This window comes from Pagrus pagrus (assembly GCF_965226575.1).
Source record: "Pagrus pagrus genome assembly, chromosome: 8".
Classification (NCBI taxonomy): Eukaryota; Metazoa; Chordata; class Actinopteri; order Spariformes; family Sparidae; genus Pagrus; species Pagrus pagrus.
In genome coordinates, this window is record NC_140192.1 from 17,947,581 (window position 1) to 17,966,364 (window position 18,784).

Below are 18,784 nucleotides of genomic sequence, written 5' to 3' on the forward strand. Positions count from 1 at the left end.
TTCTGGAAAACAAAAAAAAAAAAAGGGTGAGAACACTATGATGTCTGGACCCATTTCCCTGTGGAGAATTAGACTGTCGTCCAAGAAACTTGAAGCAGAGATATTTGTCTGGAGCTGCAGGTGAAGCTGTTGTAGAAATCCCACTTTCATGAATTTATGCTTCTGTTTTTCACGTTTAAATGTCTTCTTTAATGTCTTTCACAATCAAACAGCTGCCGAATTTGCAAATATTCAAAACTGGAGTATCTCTGCCATCAAAACCAGCAGTTTTTAACCATAAACCAGGTTTTTATTCCAACCAAACTTTTCATCTGAGGTGCAGAATCCCACTCACTTTATTAACCATGTTTCAGGACCAAAACGTTGATAAAGTGAGTACAGGTGGTCAGTGGTGTCATTAGTTTTAGATCCTGCACCCCTCATCGAGATGACAGACCTGTTGAATATAACTGTATATATTTCCTCCTGCTGGTGCTTCACATTTTATACCAGCCCGAGATATTTTTACTGTCTTTTTGGTCAAGTTTTAAAGATAAAACCACTTCAGAACCACTTCATCTGTGGTGAAAATCCAACACAGCAGTGAAGAGCCTTTTTTTTCCTTCTTTAAAAGTGTTTAGGACCTTCAGTGCACCACAACGTCTGGAAAAAAGTGTTTTGGTGTTTTGGTATCTGTTACTTGATGTCACAAATCCATGAATGTGTTAGTCCACCGATCAATACTTTCTGACTTCACTGGTTCCTGCTAAAGACATTTTAAAAAAGCCTCAGTTCCCTCTCTGTAGAGTTTGGTTGGAACAAAAATGTAATTTTATTGGGCCTGTAATTAAAAACAAGGTCGGTCCCCTCTGTTATTCTGCAGCAGCTCCATCTTGACTTTCAGTCCGTCTTTGTGTTCTCTGCGAACGTAAACATTGTGCACATGAGTGAAACTTTACCTGAATTTCCTGACCCGGCGAGCGTTTTATGTACTGATGAGGTTGATGTTGGACTGGTCTGTGTGTCGTTGTAGCCCGTGTTGACAATGACGTACCCTTTTGTGATTTGACCTGATTCTGTGCGAGTTTGAACAAAAAGGCTGCGTTTACAAGAAAAAAAAAAACTGGAAACCAGCTGGTGTGGTATGTCTGTGTGTTTTTTTTGTTTTGTTTTTTTTTTTTTTTTTTTTTTTTTTATTTCTTATTTTGTTTTGTTCCCCTGAACTGTGCTCGGGTGCCATTTTCCATTTTAACAAAAGGATTTCAGAACTTTTTCTAACTGCAGTCTATTCTTTGTTTTACTTTTCCTACTTTTCCCCAGAACACAAACCCATGTAGAATACAGAACTGTCCTTGATTATGTCTTTGTTTATTTATTGATTTGTATATAGAGATTTTGTTTTGCATTGTACATTCTCTCCTTTCTTGGTTATAGATTAATATATTCATGTATATACGAATAAACATTAAGTTTATAAAAGTGAAAGGACTCTTTTTGTCTTTATTATTGCATCCTTTGTGTAAAGATCAAGGAACAGAGATGGTGATCCGCTTCTGCAGAATCTCTGCATGCCATAACTGCAGCAAATCGTACAGTAGCATAACACCGAAATTCAATCTCGGGCTGAAAATGATCAGCAGATCAGAGCTAAGATGATAATGGATACAGTACAGTGCACGGGAATTTTGCATCAAGTTAGGATTTATTCCTCCAGAGGGAATTTGATGTTCAATTCAATATACAAAGTGACATAAATGCACTTCTATTATGATCGGCTGCATTTCCAGAGTAAAATCTCAGCACATCATGAAATAAAGTAAGTAGTGTAGTGCAACTCAGTATGTAAGCAAGTATATAAATATATGAATAATGTACAAAAAGGTTTAATTAAACAATAACATGGAACCAAAAATGGACAAGAAATAAACATTTCATATTATAGAATTAATTATACATTCAACCCATATATAGTTAAAAAAAGAAACCTGTAATTAAACATAACTCCTCTTCAAGAGGAGTTTAAAGTCATTTGAGAGAGATTGGTAATACGTCATCTTTCAGCGACTGGACGTTATTGTCGGTCGCGCCTGCGCAGTAGCACAGAGCTTTGTTATTGCGTTTCAGTATGGCGCTTAGCAAGACGTTTGGACAAAAACCGGTCAAATTTCAGCTTGAGGAGGATGGAGACTTTTACATGATCGGATCGGAGGTTAGTTTTTCACCTCTTTAACAAACTCTTGTGTTAACGATTCACGCATCTGGCAGATATGTGTCGTTTAACCTAGCAGCCGGTCCGCTGGCAGCTAGCTAGCTAGCTTACCATGCTAGCAGAGAGGTAGGACAGCGCACGAAGACTCATTCATTTATTGTATATTTATTAATTGTTAATGCAGCTGAAAACAGCCTAAAATATCACGACATTCATCCTTTAATTGGGTGTAACGGAAATAAGTTTGTTTTGAAAGCGTTTGTCCTTCTCACCCATTTTTCTTCGTCTGAGCTAGCTAACGCTAATCAATTAGCTAGCTAACGTTATGAGTGTTTATCCGGCGCTAACGTTCAGCAAACCAAAGCTGGTTTATTCGGTGTTATATAAGTTACATTAACATTTGGTATATTAAAATTGTAAGAATCATACATGCGAGCATGTTTTCTAGTATATTGGTACGTGACAATGGCTCCCCCTAGGAACTGTGACAGTACATGTTGGCTGTAAGGTTACTTGCACAATAAATAAATGTGAATGTTATACCAGACTCTTCAGTCGATAGTATTTAATCTAGGGTCACAATATTTCGATAGCCGTGATAGCAGAGAATTGCGTGTATAGGTACTCAAAAACAACAGTTATAAAAATGCTTGACTTTATCTAAATACTACAGGTGTGCCTTGTTTCGTAACAGCTATTATACTCACTTCATGTAGTGAGCATTAGTAAAAAAAAAAATAATTGAAATTTTTCATTTGGGTTAATGGTACTAACCATGTGTAATTTGTGCGATGGTTTAATTATAAGCATACACACGCAAGCATTCTCTCTCACTGACATGAACCTACTGCATTTGTACCTAAAGGGTTATTATGTAGTTTTGGGGAAGACATTTTTATCACAAGAGAAAAGGCTTCATTGCCTAAATAAACATATGATGACTGAATAAACAAACTGACCTTAAAGGACAACACATTTTCATACTGTTTCACTTTGTTTTCAGTGGCGGACCCTGTCACCTTTCTAACTTCAAACATCTTATTTTCCTCTGAGAACAGCTTGTTTATTCAATAACTTAATATGAGGATTTATTGTGATATAGATTATAGATTATCCTAAAATGTTGTATAAAGCTGTAACTCATGATTATTATCATTTTAGATGAATCTGCCAATAGTTGTCTTGATTAAACAATTATTTCTGGGACATGACATGCCATAAATCCAAATTCTAAAGATAATCACTTTACTCTGATACCTAGACAGTAGCCAGCAAAAAAATACAGACTGTAATGATTACTTTATTATCATCAAGAATCTACATTTAACCAAAGTGTTTTGCCTTCATGATTCCTGATTCTCTGTTTGTTTCTCCGTCTGTTTGTTTGTGTGCGTTCAGGTGGGAAACTACCTCCGTATGTTCAGAGGCTCCCTGTATAAAAGATACCCATCGTTATGGAGAAAACTGGCATCAGTAGAAGAACGAAAGAAAATAGTGGAGTCATCACACGGTCAGTAGAGTGCAGTCTAAACACATCTACAACTGGGTGGGGTTGTTATCTCTTTCTTCTAGTTTGAGCAGCTGTTTGTACTTAGAAATTCAAGAGTATAGACTTGAATAGAACAAATTAAGTTACATCTGTCAATTCAATAATATGGAAAATAAGAGTATTAACCCTAGAACTATTAAGTATTAAGTAAACTAACTACAGTTAAAATAATAGTTCTATAAATGTGATATTCATCTTTTTTCATTATGCCAAACTACTGGTACAGTTCTATTAAAGAAATAAAAAAAGGAATGAGCTCTAAACATAATGTAAGCAGTTTGTGAAGTCTGTTGATTTGACTCGTCGTTCTTGTCATTCAGATCACGGCTACACTCAGCTGGCCACCAGTGTGACCCTGCTGAAGGCCTCGGAGGTCGAGGAGATTCTTGAAGGAAATGATGAGAAGTACAAAGCTGTCTCCATCAGCACTGAGCCCCCCGCCTACCTCAGGTACCTCAACTAATGTCAAGTGATACCCGTTGTCTGTAAAAATGTGGACATTGCTTATTTGGAAGATATCCTCTTTTAGTTATTACATTACTGTCCTTCTTAACCTATTAGAGATGAATAAAGCCTACAATACTGACGTATACTTTGTTGTTTTGTATGATTTTCACACATCCTTATGTGTTGTTCTGTCACCAGGGAACAGAAGGCAAAGAGGAACAGTCAGTGGGTTCCTACGCTGCCCAACAGCTCTCACCATCTGGACGCGGTGCCCTGCTCTACCACCATCAACCGCAGCCGACTGGGCCGTGATAAGAAGAGGACCTTCCCACTGTGGTGAGCAACAGGATCCTGCACAGGGACTGTGTCTGAAATTGTCACTCACTCACTATTCCCTATATTACGGAAGCCCTAAAGGGCCATGCATTCATACATTTTAATTTCCCCATGATAATGAGTTAATTTCATTTGTTTTCTCGAGATCTCAAGTCATAATAACAACTGCCGTTTTCCCGGGATAATGGGACAGTTTTCCGTCTTTTTCGATTATGCACACTGCATGCAGACCGCGTCACATATCTTTTCAATCAAGGCCTGACACAGGCTGAAATAGCATTATGCCTTGCTATTACAGATGATATACACATTAGTGTTCGTAATCTAAAAAGGCGGTTATCAAGGCTCCAGCGGTGCAATCTAAGTGAGCCTGATGTCGTCGTTAACTACATAGCTGACCAGCTACGAGGTCCCGGGCATCTCCATAATCTCAGGCCTATCATATCACAGTCATTATCTTGAGATCTCAAATTAATTATATCGTTATCTCGGGAAAACAAAGTTTCATTATCTCGAGATCTTGAGAAAAATGATCCCATTATCTCGGGAAAACGGCAATTGTTATTTCGAGATAATAACTCGAGATCTCGAGAAAACAAATGAGATTAACTCGTTATCACGGGAAGACGGAGGAAATAAAATGTATGAAGGCATGGCCCTTTAGTGCTTCCGTACGATATAACACCCAGTACTTTAATCTACAGAGAGCTGAAGATTTGGGACCCTTCTGAAACATCGTTATTTTGTGTTAATGGTGCCACATAACTGATTTTGTTTTTAGATTTTTAGCAAAAACACTTTTTTGTTGGGTTGTTGTATTTCACAGGTAGAATTTGGATGTTTGGATGCTTGGATGAAGTAGCATGAAGTATATAAAGCATACTAGGTAGCAGAAATTGAGTGATCTGGACACAGCCAGGGACTGTTGGGACATCAGGGAGCAGTTCATTCTGTTTATTACTCTGCTACCATCATGTCTGTTGGAATGAACTCTTTACTCTTTCAGACAACGAATGTAATTAAATTAAATAAACATTTCCTGATACAGCTGGTAATGGTACTGATTCACATTGATTGAGTGCAGTGTATAATTATAGCTAAGTTTTGACCCTGTGTGCTTGTCTTGGCCAGCTTTGACGACCACGATCCAGCAGTGATCCACGAGAACGCCACTCAGTCTGAAGTTCTGGTCCCAATCCGTCTGGACATGGAGATCGAGGGACAAAAGCTCAGAGACGCTTTCACTTGGAATATGAATGGTAACGCCCCATCATCACTTCCTCACGTCTCTGTCGGTGTCAAAGCAAAGACTCCATGGCACTGAAAAGAGTATCTCAGTGTGTCAGTATTAAAAGAAATTCTCCTCCTTGTGAAATGTTCAGAGAAGCTGATGACGCCTGAGATGTTCGCTGAGATCCTTTGTGACGACCTGGACCTCAGCCCGCTGGCCTTCGTCCCTGCCATCGCCTCCGCCATCCGACAGCAGATCGAGTCTTATCCCACAGACAGCATCCTGGAGGATCAGGCGGACCAGAGGGTCATCATCAAGGTGACACTCTACACTGCCAACAGCTTTCACTGAGAGTTTTTTAAAACTCAAAGTGTTTTCAGAGCAAGACTAGTAGTCAGTATGAGTGATTCATCAACTGTCGTTTGTCCTGTTTTTAGTTGAACATCCACGTTGGGAACATCTCCCTGGTGGACCAGTTTGAGTGGGATATGTCTGAGAGGGAGAACTCTCCTGAGAAGTTTGCCCTGAAGCTTTGCTCTGAGCTCGGCCTTGGCGGGGAGTTTGTCACCACCATCGCCTACAGCATCCGCGGTCAGCTGAGCTGGCACCAGAGGACATACGCCTTCAGGTACTGTCTCACCAACACGCAGAATATACACACATTTTGTATCCTGGCTACATTTTTGAATATATATATACTCATACGTGTATAGTTGGACAACTATGAAAGCCATTATGATTTGTATTGTAGTATTTTATTGCTTTTAAACAGACATCTTCTTACAAGTTACTGATGACCTTTAGAACGATTGTGTAGTCTGATTTCTCCGTGCAACAACTCTCTTGTTGTTGTGAGGCAAATTTTCCTACACAAATCCAAAAGAAGAATTTGACCTTTTGCTGGTTTTGAAATGTTTTCGAAGACTTGCTTAAACAGAGGAGAGATGTGTTTTGTTGTATATGCTGTTGCTATAGTGATGTGGCTGTGACCTTTGACCTCTCTCTCTTGTCAGGATGCTGAAGCCTGTCACTGTATTTCACTTTCTAATCGTAAACCAGCCAATCTATCTTCCCTGATGTGTTTTTACATAATGTCCAGACTGAAGTTGAAAGAGGTTAAATTAAGGTCTTGTTTGGTTTTTGCTGCTCTGATGTTTCTTCTGTGGGTGAAATACGGCCGACAGTCTGCTGTCTGAGTTTCCCAGGATGTGAAGTTATGAAATATTTCAAAACCCAGACAGCAGCTGTGATCTCTATCACAGTTAGACATCTGGTGTGGAAGAAAGATTTTATTTTCCTGCTCATTTCATGATGATTAATGAGCCTCATGGTGGTGTCGAAACAAACTTTGTTTAAGTGTTCATATATTAGTTGAGGGTATAACTTGAATCTAAAGCCAGAATGTCCTCAAGGCGACAGTCACATGCATAAGGTTAGGGTCAGATTCGTTGTCTACCTCCGCTTCTCACGTTTGTTTTCTCACTTTTCATTTATGTTTCCATTTAGTTGTGTTTCCTAAAATATCAGCAAAGTCTGGAATGTGGTTTTCTTTCATGATCCTGTCTGTTCTCACGCTGCTTATCCAGGCCATCAGATAACACGATAAATGTTTAAATACATGCCATAATATTTAGTTATTGTAACAGAAACAATGTCAGGTGTCCGTCTTTGAAGCTTCAAGTACAATTTGCATGTTTTAGGATTCGCTTAAGCTTCAACAGAAAAGTAACCCTGTGTTTCACATCGATTAGAAAACATCCGATCTGAGTCACATGACAGGAAAAAGCCACAATGAAGTTTGAGGCTGCAGAAGAAAAAAGTCAGTGAGTACTGCAGTAAAGTAAATCCAGTCAGACTGAAGTGTTTTGTTCCTATTTTTGGTGTTTTGCAGTGAGAACCCGCTGCCCACAGTGGAGATAGCCATTAGAAACACAGGTGATGCTGACCAGTGGTGCCCCCTGCTGGAGACGCTGACAGACGCGGAGATGGAGAAGAAGATCAGAGATCAGGACAGAAACACAAGGTCAGTGTTGGTTTGTTCTTCAAATGTTGTTGTTTTGTTCAACAAGCAGTTGAAATGATAATACGTTAACTGTGCTAGAGGAATAAGGAAACCAGAAAATATTCACTTTTGAGAAGCTGCAACCAAATAATATTGGCATTCTTTCTTAAAAAATAACTCAAAGTAATAAATCAGTTATCATAGTAGCTGCAGATTAATTTCCTGTCAATCAACTAATCGATTAATTGACTAATCATCGCAGCTGTCGTCACTAGGGCTGTAACGATTCATCGAGTTACTCGAGTTACTCGATTACAAAAATTGGTCGAGGCAAAAACTCTGCCTCGAAGCGTCGTTAAATTCCTATGACGCGCAGCGATCTTGAATGTTCCACACGGACCCGCCGGAGAGCCGGAGAGCCTCTCCGTACTCTCCGGGCGCGGAGTGTCCGTCACTCCGTCGAGGGGAAACGGAGACTGCAAGGGCTGTGATTGGTCCTCTAAACTCACGTCCTCACGCTGGTTCTCCAGCAGGAGATTGCATTGCGTATCCGCCACCACGACGGAGAACTGCGAAGGCTCGAGATGACATGCCAGAGCAGAATCAGTTTGTGCGCGTTTAAAAAACGTAGATATGATATCTGCTTTACAGACAGTTGAGACCGACGTGACATGTTCTCTCTCTCTGTCTGTCTGTAAGTGTGTGTGCACGTGTGTTTGTTCACGTCGGTCCGGAGCTCCTCCCTTCGTAAAACAGAGCGGAGGAGAATTGTAGATGCGCGACGATGAAGAAATTATTAATTAAATGAACACGGTCCGGACCGGTTCATAGGAAAAGTGACCTTAAATGACTTCTGTTGTGATTTGGTGCTATGTATAACATAAAATTATATATAACACAGCATGCGTCCACACACATAGGTTGCTAGGTTACCATAGCAAATAGGCCTATCCCAGAGATTATATATTATTTGTTAGTAGGTGGTTAGAAGGTGCAATCCCTTTTTGTAATGTTGTATAAGACAACACTAAGGCAAAATGGCCGTTACTATTTAAGTTTGTATTGATTCATAGTGTTACATGTTATACATGTTTTACAGTAAGTTGAAACTGTATTGTTATTTAATTGTTTGCACTTGCACTAAATGAGTAAATTGCAATAAAGTTTTGGAGCCAAATGTTGGAGTTGTAAGAAATACCTCTTTTTTTTAAAGAAATAAAAGCCAAATGGTTGATCATTTTACAGCCACATCATTTTCGTCATGCATTATTTGTTTTGGTTGTTTAAAAATGCAAAAAAATATATATATACGATTAATCGATTAATCGATCGATAAAGTGCTAGATTAATCGATTCCAAAAAGAATCGATAGCTACAGCCCTAAAGAAATACCTCTTTTTTTTAAAGAAATAAAAGCCAAATGGTTGATCATTTTACAGCCACATCATTTTCGTCATGCATTATTTGTTTTGGTTGTTTAAAAATGCAAAAAAATATATATATACGATTAATCGATTAATCGATCGATAAAGTGCTAGATTAATCGATTCCAAAAAGAATCGATAGCTACAGCCCTAGTCGTCACCATTCAGCTTGTATTTAGTACCAAACTACATGCCTCTTTCTAGGAAAATTTCCAGGAAATTATGGACCCATAAAATAAAGCAATACCGGTTATTCAGTTACCTGATCAACAGGAACTTTAAACACAACAGTTTTGAAAATACAGATTACCAGTGTAAGCGGTTTATCGAAGCTATAATATTCTCTGATATGACAAGACAAAGGAGCATTTTCGCCAATTTTTGAGGTGTTGACTCTGTTCCCGTTTGCTCTACAGGCGAATGAGGCGACTGGCTAACACAGCACCTGCATGGTAGACGAAGCTGCATCAGCGCCCCCTACAGGAACGGTGCTCATCTGATTGAGGAGATCGCTTTGCAACATCAGCAACGAAGACGTCCTGAAGTCCCTCCATCAAGCGCTGGATGTCGTTCCTCCTCCACCGGGTTCTCAGTCAGCTGTTCACCGTGTTTATTTTTATTATTAATGTTAATTTTATGTTATGTTTGGCAAAGCCCCCCCACCCCCGGTAGAAAATGTCCCTCCATCGTGTTTCCCCTGCGACCCTCTGTGTGGAGAAGCTGCTCTCTCACTTTGACCACTGACTCTCGTTACCTAACCACAGAGGGAGAAGAAACCACACAACCAGGCTCAGATAATATATTGTTATGTTGTATTTGTTGTCTTTTTGTACATTTTAATAATTCTTACAAAATAAAAAAAAAAAGTGAAAGAGCTTGATTTCCTGTCTGGTGATATTGTGCATCATTTAAAAATGTTATAAGTATTTCTGCCATAGCTAAGATTAGACTGATGTATGAGTCTGCTATTATTGTTTTGACTGATCAGCTGTTTTTTTGTACGAGCAATCGTTTGTATTTCAAAACTGTGATTTGAAAGAGTGCAATGTTGAAATCTCTCTTTTAATTACCACTTTTATAATTAACAGTGTCTTAACATGCCGAAGCAGCAGATAGTTTAAAGGTCATCTTGGCTGTGACCTGGTCAACATTTACACTTGATGTTAGACCAGTCAGTATCATTTTTTAATGTTTGAAAAGGTAAGGATTAAAATCATTTATAAAAGATATATATAAAGATATTTGTAGCCATGCCAGCGGTATCAACCACTCTGAAGTGGGCAAAGCTTCATTTTGCCCAATGGATCGGGGCAAAACTAACGACATCCCATTAGTCTCTGCTCCACTGAAGTTGTGAGCAAATTAGCAGATGTTAGCATGATAACAGATGGTGGACATGATAAGCATCCTACCTGCTAAACGTCAGCATTTAGCCAATTTCCTTACAAAACACTTGTTCTTGTGTCTAAATAAACACTCCTGGTGAAAGCTGGAGTCATTACTGTATGGAAGCCCATTTCCACCATCAGTTATAAATTATTCCCATGGTAAATCGTAATTATGAAATAAAAAGTCATATAATTTGACAGAAAGTACTAATCATGAGTTCAAATTAATCAAAAATTATAAAATAAAGTCATGATTATGAGATTAAAACCAAAATCTGTCACAATTTTGACTTTTTTTCTCATAACTTCGACGTTCTACATAAGAAGTATGACTCACCATGGGATTGTTTTTTATTTAGTTTTTTTAATCATGTTTTTATCTTTTTGTTCTATAGCTGGCAGAAATAGACTTCCATACATTTCAGCAAACACAGACTTGGTTTCTTGACAGTGACCCTCATCAGTCTCACCTCAGCTGTGATTCATATTTGCGAGCAGCGCTGTGTTATATGGGATGATTGTGATGTGTTTTGTTGTCGAGCTCCCACAGGGACTTGTTTGCGGGCTGTTGCGCTAAGCAGTTTCCATTTTGTCCCAGTGTTTGACCCACAAAGGCAGCGGGTGAAAGTGCAGAGTGTGCAGACGGGGCTGAGGGGATTTCAGGCCGTCGGCAGTTCTGTGCACCAGCAGCAGTGTCACAACAGCAGGGGAGAGTGTTGTGGGGCAGTCCTGCTCCTTTCAGTTCTTCCTGAGGAATCTGTGACTGTTTTTACTTCTTTTACACAGTTGGAGTGTGTTTTCTCAGGATGTTTTTATTTGTTTAAGTGAATAGCTTTGTGAAACAGTGTCTCTGTCTCCTTGGCTCCAGTTCTGACCTTAAAAATGACAGAATAATCTTGATTTAAAGGTCAGTTTACTAGCTACGCTTCATCATCTCTTCTTCTTCATCATCTCACAGTCTAAGGAAATTGCGGTTATTAATTCCCCTCATATGCGATCACCTGTCATGATGTGATGATCCCCAATATAGACCATGAACTAAGGATAAAGGTTAAAAAAAACTAGTTAGTGGACCTTAAAGGGGCAGTTCACCACAAGATGCCCTATCCCTTTTCTTATAAGCAAGCACAATTTCTGTTTACAGTCAGTGTTCCTCATCGTGTAAAACATCAAAAACATGGTGACCCCCTCGTGAAAACTTCTGTCCAGTAGTGGTCAAGTCCTCCACAGGGTACACTGGTCTGCTCCGCTTTCCAAGAAAAACTAACTGCGTCAGTGTTCCTTCTACCCATAATCCCTTGCATTTTGGCGCCATTTCTCCCTGCTTGTTTAAATTGTGCTCTCTGTCCTGAAGACACTAGACTGCAGTCTTCTTAGTAGATAATTGAGATTTGCTTTTTCAGGCTTTTTTCTGTGTTTTTGTTAATGTAAGTGAACGCTGCGACGCCAAAGTTAACATGCTAAATATAAACATGTTACTGAATATCCTCATACATGTCCACTGTCCTCTGCAAGGACTCCACACATCCACATCCTCTGTCTGTGCTCCTGCTAGCTGGTTTCTTGGTGCTGTTAGTCGTCCTGCTGCAGATCTCCACCCTGCTGCTCTTCATGGAGGGGCCGGTAGTCCGGGTCCTCAGGCTGGTCAAACATGGCCCTCCTGTAAATGGAGAATGGGGCCGCATGAAGCTGACAAAAAATGTCTTTGCATTTCTTGTAATAAGATGTAGAAAGATTTTCTGTATCTAAGTGCTTTAAGTTTAAGTGAAAAATCTGATGAATCTGCTCTGATTGTTCCCTGCAACTTCTGCCCACGTACAGAGGCCTGTTTCACCAAGTTTTTAGCATGCAAGATACAAAAGTAAGAATGGAAAACGTTTCCGAAACATGATGCTGCCGCCGTTTATAAGCAGAGTCCGTAAAGCACCAGATTTAGGTGTGAAATCTCCTTTTCTAATTCTATTTTTGTACAAGGTTTCTGCAAAGGGAAACATTTACACTCACAGAAGTTCTGGTGTCATCAGCAGCTTCCTTCCTCCCGGCTGGTTTGGAAACACGTCTTCTAGGAAGTAGTACATGTGACCGACACTGATACCTGAGGAGAGGAGGAACTCATCTTACATCTGACTACTGGAGGATTTCGCTGGATTGCTCCAGTGCATTAGTCTTAATAATAAGAGCACCTACATCATGACAACATTTGGTTCATGTTAAAGGAAAAGACACATTCTGTTTTTCTTTTTTATGAACAAATCCCATGTGCAGACCCAAACCAACACTAACGTATCTACTAGAAGGTCACAATCACGAGAGCAACAGAAGTGGATTAATCCACCGCAGAAAATAGTCCCAACAGAGGCACTCTTTTCTGCTGTTTGGTTGCTAAAAGCTACAGTGTCATGTTCAGCCTTCTTGAGCTCTGCTTCATATCAGCCATATATCTGAGAAGATGCTCATCCTAGATAGAAAGAACAAGGTCTGGTTACATCAGATCTTGTTGGTTTGCGTTTTGGTGAAAGTTCTCATACCTAGGAGGTCGACCACGATGGAGTTTCCGAGCAGCAGTGAAAATCCCATAAGCACCCACGGGAGGAACGGGGCCTGGAAGTTCAGGAGGCCGAAGAAGTTCATGCGTACGAGCGGATGTCTTCTACTCCAGACGTACACAAGCATGATGATGAAGGCCTGACCCAGGAAGAAGATGTTGGCGAACAGACCAAACAGCTGAGGGCCTTCAGGTTAATCAAAACTAATCGAGAGCTGAGAGTGTTTGTTTTAGATGGAGAAATGAATAACTTTAAATGTCAAAACGAACCAGCAAATAAAATATCTTCCTTCTTATCTCATGCTTATTGTATGGAAGCCCATTTCTGCCCGGAAGATAAATAAAATTGATTGAAAGTTTGGGCTGATAGAAGTAAAAATGGTAAATCATGGTGTGACTAGATTCCTAATCACGAAATAGAAAGTCAGAAACGTTCTTTCTAAATATTCAAACTTAGTGAGTTGATATTATGAAATAAGTCAAGATTGGTGACAGCTTTTCAAAATTATGAGATAATAACCAACAATGTTGACTTGTTAAATCAGATTAATAAATACAGAGTTACTATTTAATTATTTTACTGAAGGAGTCACAATTTGACTTAGTGTCTCACAACTTTTAACTCCCTAAGATTATTTATAAATTGGGTTAAAAATCTAAATTAAAAGGTGGTGAAACTTTAGTATTGATTCATTCTGGCTCATTGAGACAAAACATCTAATGACAGTATATACAATATTTAATCAAAGGCAAATTTATGACATTTTGAGTCAAACATATTTATTGACTATCACAACTTTCACAAAGTTTTTTTCACCATTTAGAGATTTTATTCCTTATTAATTTAAGTCTTTTATTTTTCTGGGGGGAGATGGGCTTCCATACAGGTGCTGCATGTTCTCGCTTATAGTCAGAAAAACTGTTTTGCCCTCAGAAAATTAAAATAACAAAACACAATATGTAAAATACTGGACATTAATTAGTACCTGATGACATGATGCAATTCCATAACATGTATTTGTTAGACTAAAGTCTAAACTACAACATGGTCCTGCCTAATACAATGATATTTTTTTTGTTTGTTTACTGAATGCTGATCCCTTCACAATAAAAGCCAACCTACAACATTCCTTTAATTTCAGCTCAGCATGCCACTGCCCGGGTAACATGCTCAAAGCTCTACCGTCCTGATATTACAGCAGAATTAGTGCTCATAGACGTGCATTTAAAACTGTCCATGAAACATCACACGGCTCCAGAAAAACCCATAAACCTGCACATTGACCGTTTCACAGCAGCCTGGAGGGAACCAGGACCGTATCATTAACCTGGAATGTGAACAAGAGCTCCAGGCGACAAACTGCTGAGCATCGTCAAAAAGAGACCGCTGCATGTACAGTAGCTGCCTCTCAGTACATTTACTCAAGTACTGGACTTCAGTACAAATCTGAAGTACAACGTAAAGCTTGTTAGCAGACCGACCTGAAAGCTGACAGCTCCCAATTGACTAAAACCTTTTCCACCTTAAAGGGTCAGTTCATCCAAATTACAAAAAACATTGTATTAGTTGTGGTATCTAAACGATGCAGATGGTCAGTTTTGGTTTTACTTGTCTGGATTTCTTCATTTCTAACACTACTTTTGGAACGAAATGAGGATCCTGTATTGGCAGCAGTCCTTCATTATTTGGCCCTGTTTCCCAGATTTCTGTCTCCACACCAATAAAATCGAGGCAACTGGCAGGGGAAGAGTTTGACAAATTACATTACACCAACAGAAGGCACTGGCAATAAAAGTGAATCTAAGGATTTTACTTTTTTGTCATTTGTGTAAACTGACCCTTTAAGGAAAGACTTACGCTTGTCATGCCATTGTTAGTCGCTGTAAAACATTCATTTCTACACTTTGTTCTTTTGCAAATCATGTAAAAGGATACAGTCATCACGATTCCTCCGAACAGGAACATGAAAACAAAATCTGCCGTTCTCCCTCGGAAACAGCCTTCCTCCAGCATCCGACAGTATCGATAACTTGATTTAGTTAAGGACTCTGCGGCAGATTCTCTCCAGTGACAATGATAATACTGCTGTTTATAATTTATGGTAGTGTTTTCATAGATAAAACAAAATATTCATTCTGTTTTTGCCTGAGCAAACGCAGCTAAAAGATACAGAAAGATGATGTTGAACACGAAACTGAATCCAAGAGAACCAAAGAAGAGGAAGCTGGTTATCAGGCGCCATATCTGAGAGACAGAAAGACAAAAGAGTGTAAACATAACAACCTTCCATATAGCCAGGGTTTAAATGCATAAATAGTTGATACATATGACCTGGTATCTTCTGATGATCAGGTCTGGGTTAAAGTAGAGTTGAAATGGGGTGATGACCTCAAGTTGCTAAAAAGAACAACACACAGCTTGAGATTAATAATCATGAATGCATCAAGACATGCATACGTAATGTATTTGAATGATTGCACTTGCATTTGTAAGCAGAATACAAACATTAAATAACTTTCCATTTGAAGTGTTTACTTATGTATTTGTCCACAACTGTAACTATAAGTGGAAGCTGCTGTATAAACACATTGAATAACAATAAAAACACAACTTTAAAGGGGCACTATGTAGTTTAGGATAAGAAATTCAAAGTCAGATTTTACAATATTAATGAGGTAATTAAAAAATTAAAGAAATATTTATCTTTTCCATAACTGAGTCAACAAGATGTTCTCAGAGGACAATAAGGTCCCCAGAACACGGTTTGAAGCTCAAAAAAGGTGGCAGGGTCCGCCACATATAAACAAAGTAACACAGTATGAAATTCTGTTGCCCTCATTTTGAACCCAAAATGTCAAAATTATTAATTCACAATCATAATAATGTTTTTAAGGAAGATATACTTTTATTCTGCACCTTTCTACAAGCTCTGTAGATGTGTTATTAAAAATGGAAAAAGATTTATCAACACAAAAATGTTTTTTACATTTCAAATAATTAACATTTTCGGTCAGCACTCTGTGGTTGAAAGACATTTACTTTCTCAATAAATGTGGAAAATCAATTGATTTGACATTTAAAAAGCACCAGAAAGCAAACTGCAGTCATCATGTTTCAACGTGTCTAGTTTGTAAATCAACATACTTTCTTAAAGGTTCATTATTTGGTTCATAATATAGCTATTAAAAAACAAAAACAAATCAGAGTCAGTGGATTCTTACTTTATCTTAATAATTGTTTCCTGTCTGTCAGAGCTGGGAGGTTACAGTTTGTTCTCTTCTTGTTTACTGAGTTATTGTTGTTGTTGTTTCTTACCACAGCAGCGGTGGTGAGGACGCAGGCAGTCGTGTACGCTCGGGTCACCACAGGGATCTGAAAATACTCCTGAGCGAAGCTGTGAGCCATCGCTGCTGCTGCCTCACTGTCAGCCATGATTTACTCACTGAATGAACAGCACAGGCCCCGCCCCTCCCTCACTGCTCCAGCCAATCACATTCACGCTTCAATTAACACCATCCAGCCCACACACTGTAAACTTTTAACACAATACAGTCACTTCTAATGCCCAAAAGTTTGAATACAGAGGTAGAAATATAATTTATGAGTGACTTTTCTTTCTCTCTGACATCTCTACATTTAATTCCTGTGTCATTATATGTTTAAACTTTTTTCATGTCATTGGGATTTAGTGTGTGAAATAAAACTCATATTTAAAAAGGAATACAAAAAAACTTGCTGAAAAATTAGATAGCAATGATAATTGTACGACACAAAAATAAATGAATGAAAATAACATTCACTGGCCATTATTTTAGAGTTTATTCACAAAATTATGAATTTTTGAAAGACTTCAAAAACAATCAACGTTTGTAAATACAGATATAATCATCTTCATTGATGATTCGTCTACAAAAGATGTTTCAAAAACAGTTTCGTTAAACAAACCACAACATCATTCTGTCACAGCAAAGATCTTTGTTTTCTCTAAACATACTAAAAATATTACACAATAAATGTGGTAGAAGTTATTAACAATGCTGAGGATATTAACACTGCCAATATTAAGCAATGGTTGGAAAGTGAACTTTTTGTCTTTCAAAATGTTTGCTGGCGACTTAAAAAAAACAGACAAACATATTTTTTCTTTTATTAAGCAGAAAGTTTAGCTCAATATTTGGGTGCGGTAAGTTGTTTAAAAGTGAATTATAAAAAACATATGAATATTTTTAGCTTGACATTTTTCCCCGCATCACTTCGGGTGGTGAATTAGCTCTAGAGGCAGCAGAGTTTGGTCAAAAGGTTATGGTTTTATTAGAAAGAAAACAATACGCAGTTAATACATTTCAATGTACAGGGTACAGGCTACATACGAGTAAAAAATAATAATAATCAACAAAGACATGTATGTACAACAAACTTTTGCTAAGTTGTTTGTGTATAAATAGTTTTTCAAAGCAGTCAGAGTTCACTGATTAACACTTGAAATGTGTTGTAGAAATAATTCAAACAACAACAGACTGAAAAGAAACAACAATGTCTGAATGGTGAAAACTGTAATGACTCGTCAGTGTCCTGCACTGAAAAACTAACATCTGATGAACACGACACTTTGCACTGAGCCTTCACATTTCAAGTGCTGCGACCAGGGACATGGCAGAGGAAATGTCACATTAGCTGGATCAGCGGGTCTCAACCTGGGTGTCCTGACCCACAACGACATGAGTTGTTTCACTATCCAGCAGTGGTGAGAGAAGTATTCAGATCCTTTACGTCAGTAAAAGTACCAATACAACAGTGAAAAATAATACTCCATTACAAGTAAAAGCTCTGAATTCAAAATCTGACTTACATAAAAAAAATAGTATTATCTGCAAAATGTGCTTTAAGTTACAAAAGTCAAACTACTGCAGACGTTATTAGATTGTTAATACTGATGCATCATGTGTAAACAGCATTTTACTGTTGCATCCAGGTGGAGATATTTTGTCTACTTTATATACAGTTACTAAGTTTAGGGGTCAGGCCCCTTCAAAAGGCCACAACATACATCTGAGTTGATTGATGGGACACATTTTTATTAGTTTTACAGGTTTTTTTACGGATCCTTTTCTGAAATATTGGATCCTCTTACCTCTTTGAGCCTCATACTGTTATTTAAACGGGACCATGCGAAACATTTAAAAAATAAATGGGGAAATTCCTCTTTGGTGGAACATATCATAGACATCTGCTGAGTTCACAAACCAAAAATGTTGGAAACCTCCAGTTCACAGTGTGTCCCAGAACCAGACTACATAGTACTTCTGAACAGGTTTTGAGTCTGTTGTGTGTTCACAGTGGAAAATGAAAATGAAGCATAATCAAACCAGATAGTGTGCGTAATAAGTACGGTTTTACGTGTGCTGTTGATGCAAACTATTCTCCCAGAATGCAATGCACAGAGGAAATGGAGATTCTCACAGCTGCAAAACATTAAAGGGGCTGTATGGAGCAATTTGTTGCAATTCAAATGCATTAATCACTTTTTTATTGGCCATTTGTGAGCGGGTTGTAATGTGACGTGGAAAATGAGACCTTTGTTTCAGTTGTTTAATGCTGTTGGACTGTGGATTTCTTTGAGAAGGACTAGGGTCAGATTTTCCGCGGCAGTCCAAAGGATGTGACTTTATGCAC

At 38.5% G+C, this 18,784-nt stretch overlaps 2 protein-coding genes across 2 annotated transcripts; one reads left to right on the forward strand and one right to left on the reverse strand.

Annotated features, from left to right (window-relative positions):
* Window positions 1-2,069: 2,069 nt before the first annotated feature.
* On the forward strand, window positions 2,070-10,057 carry smarcb1a (SWI/SNF related BAF chromatin remodeling complex subunit B1a). The gene is made up of 9 exons (XM_084360443.1): window positions 2,070-2,188; window positions 3,587-3,698; window positions 4,058-4,187; window positions 4,383-4,520; window positions 5,652-5,779; window positions 5,903-6,069; window positions 6,189-6,379; window positions 7,643-7,774; window positions 9,594-10,057. The coding sequence occupies exons 1-9, from the start codon at window positions 2,105-2,107 to the stop codon at window positions 9,631-9,633; spliced, it is 1,122 nt and encodes a 373-aa protein (XP_084216569.1). The 5' UTR covers window positions 2,070-2,104; the 3' UTR covers window positions 9,634-10,057.
* derl3 (derlin 3) lies at window positions 9,869-16,543 on the reverse strand (the record flags this gene model as incomplete). The annotated part of the gene is made up of 7 exons (XM_084360444.1): window positions 9,869-12,225; window positions 12,570-12,660; window positions 13,094-13,289; window positions 15,047-15,140; window positions 15,282-15,355; window positions 15,443-15,508; window positions 16,427-16,543. The coding sequence occupies 7 exons, from the start codon at window positions 16,541-16,543 to the stop codon at window positions 12,138-12,140; spliced, it is 726 nt and encodes a 241-aa protein (XP_084216570.1). The 3' UTR covers window positions 9,869-12,137.
* Between the last annotated feature and the right edge of the window lie 2,241 nt (window positions 16,544-18,784).

Excerpts from the sequence above, each read along its gene's own strand:
- smarcb1a (XM_084360443.1), top strand. The coding sequence starts at position 2,105 with ATGGCGCTTAGCAAGACGTTTGGACAAAAACCGGTCAAATTTCAGCTT. Across the intron at positions 2,189-3,586 it reads TTTACATGATCGGATCGGAG|GTGGGAAACTACCTCCGTAT; the intron begins GTTAGTTTTTCA and ends GTGTGCGTTCAG. Across the intron at positions 6,070-6,188 it reads ACCAGAGGGTCATCATCAAG|TTGAACATCCACGTTGGGAA; the intron begins GTGACACTCTAC and ends TCCTGTTTTTAG.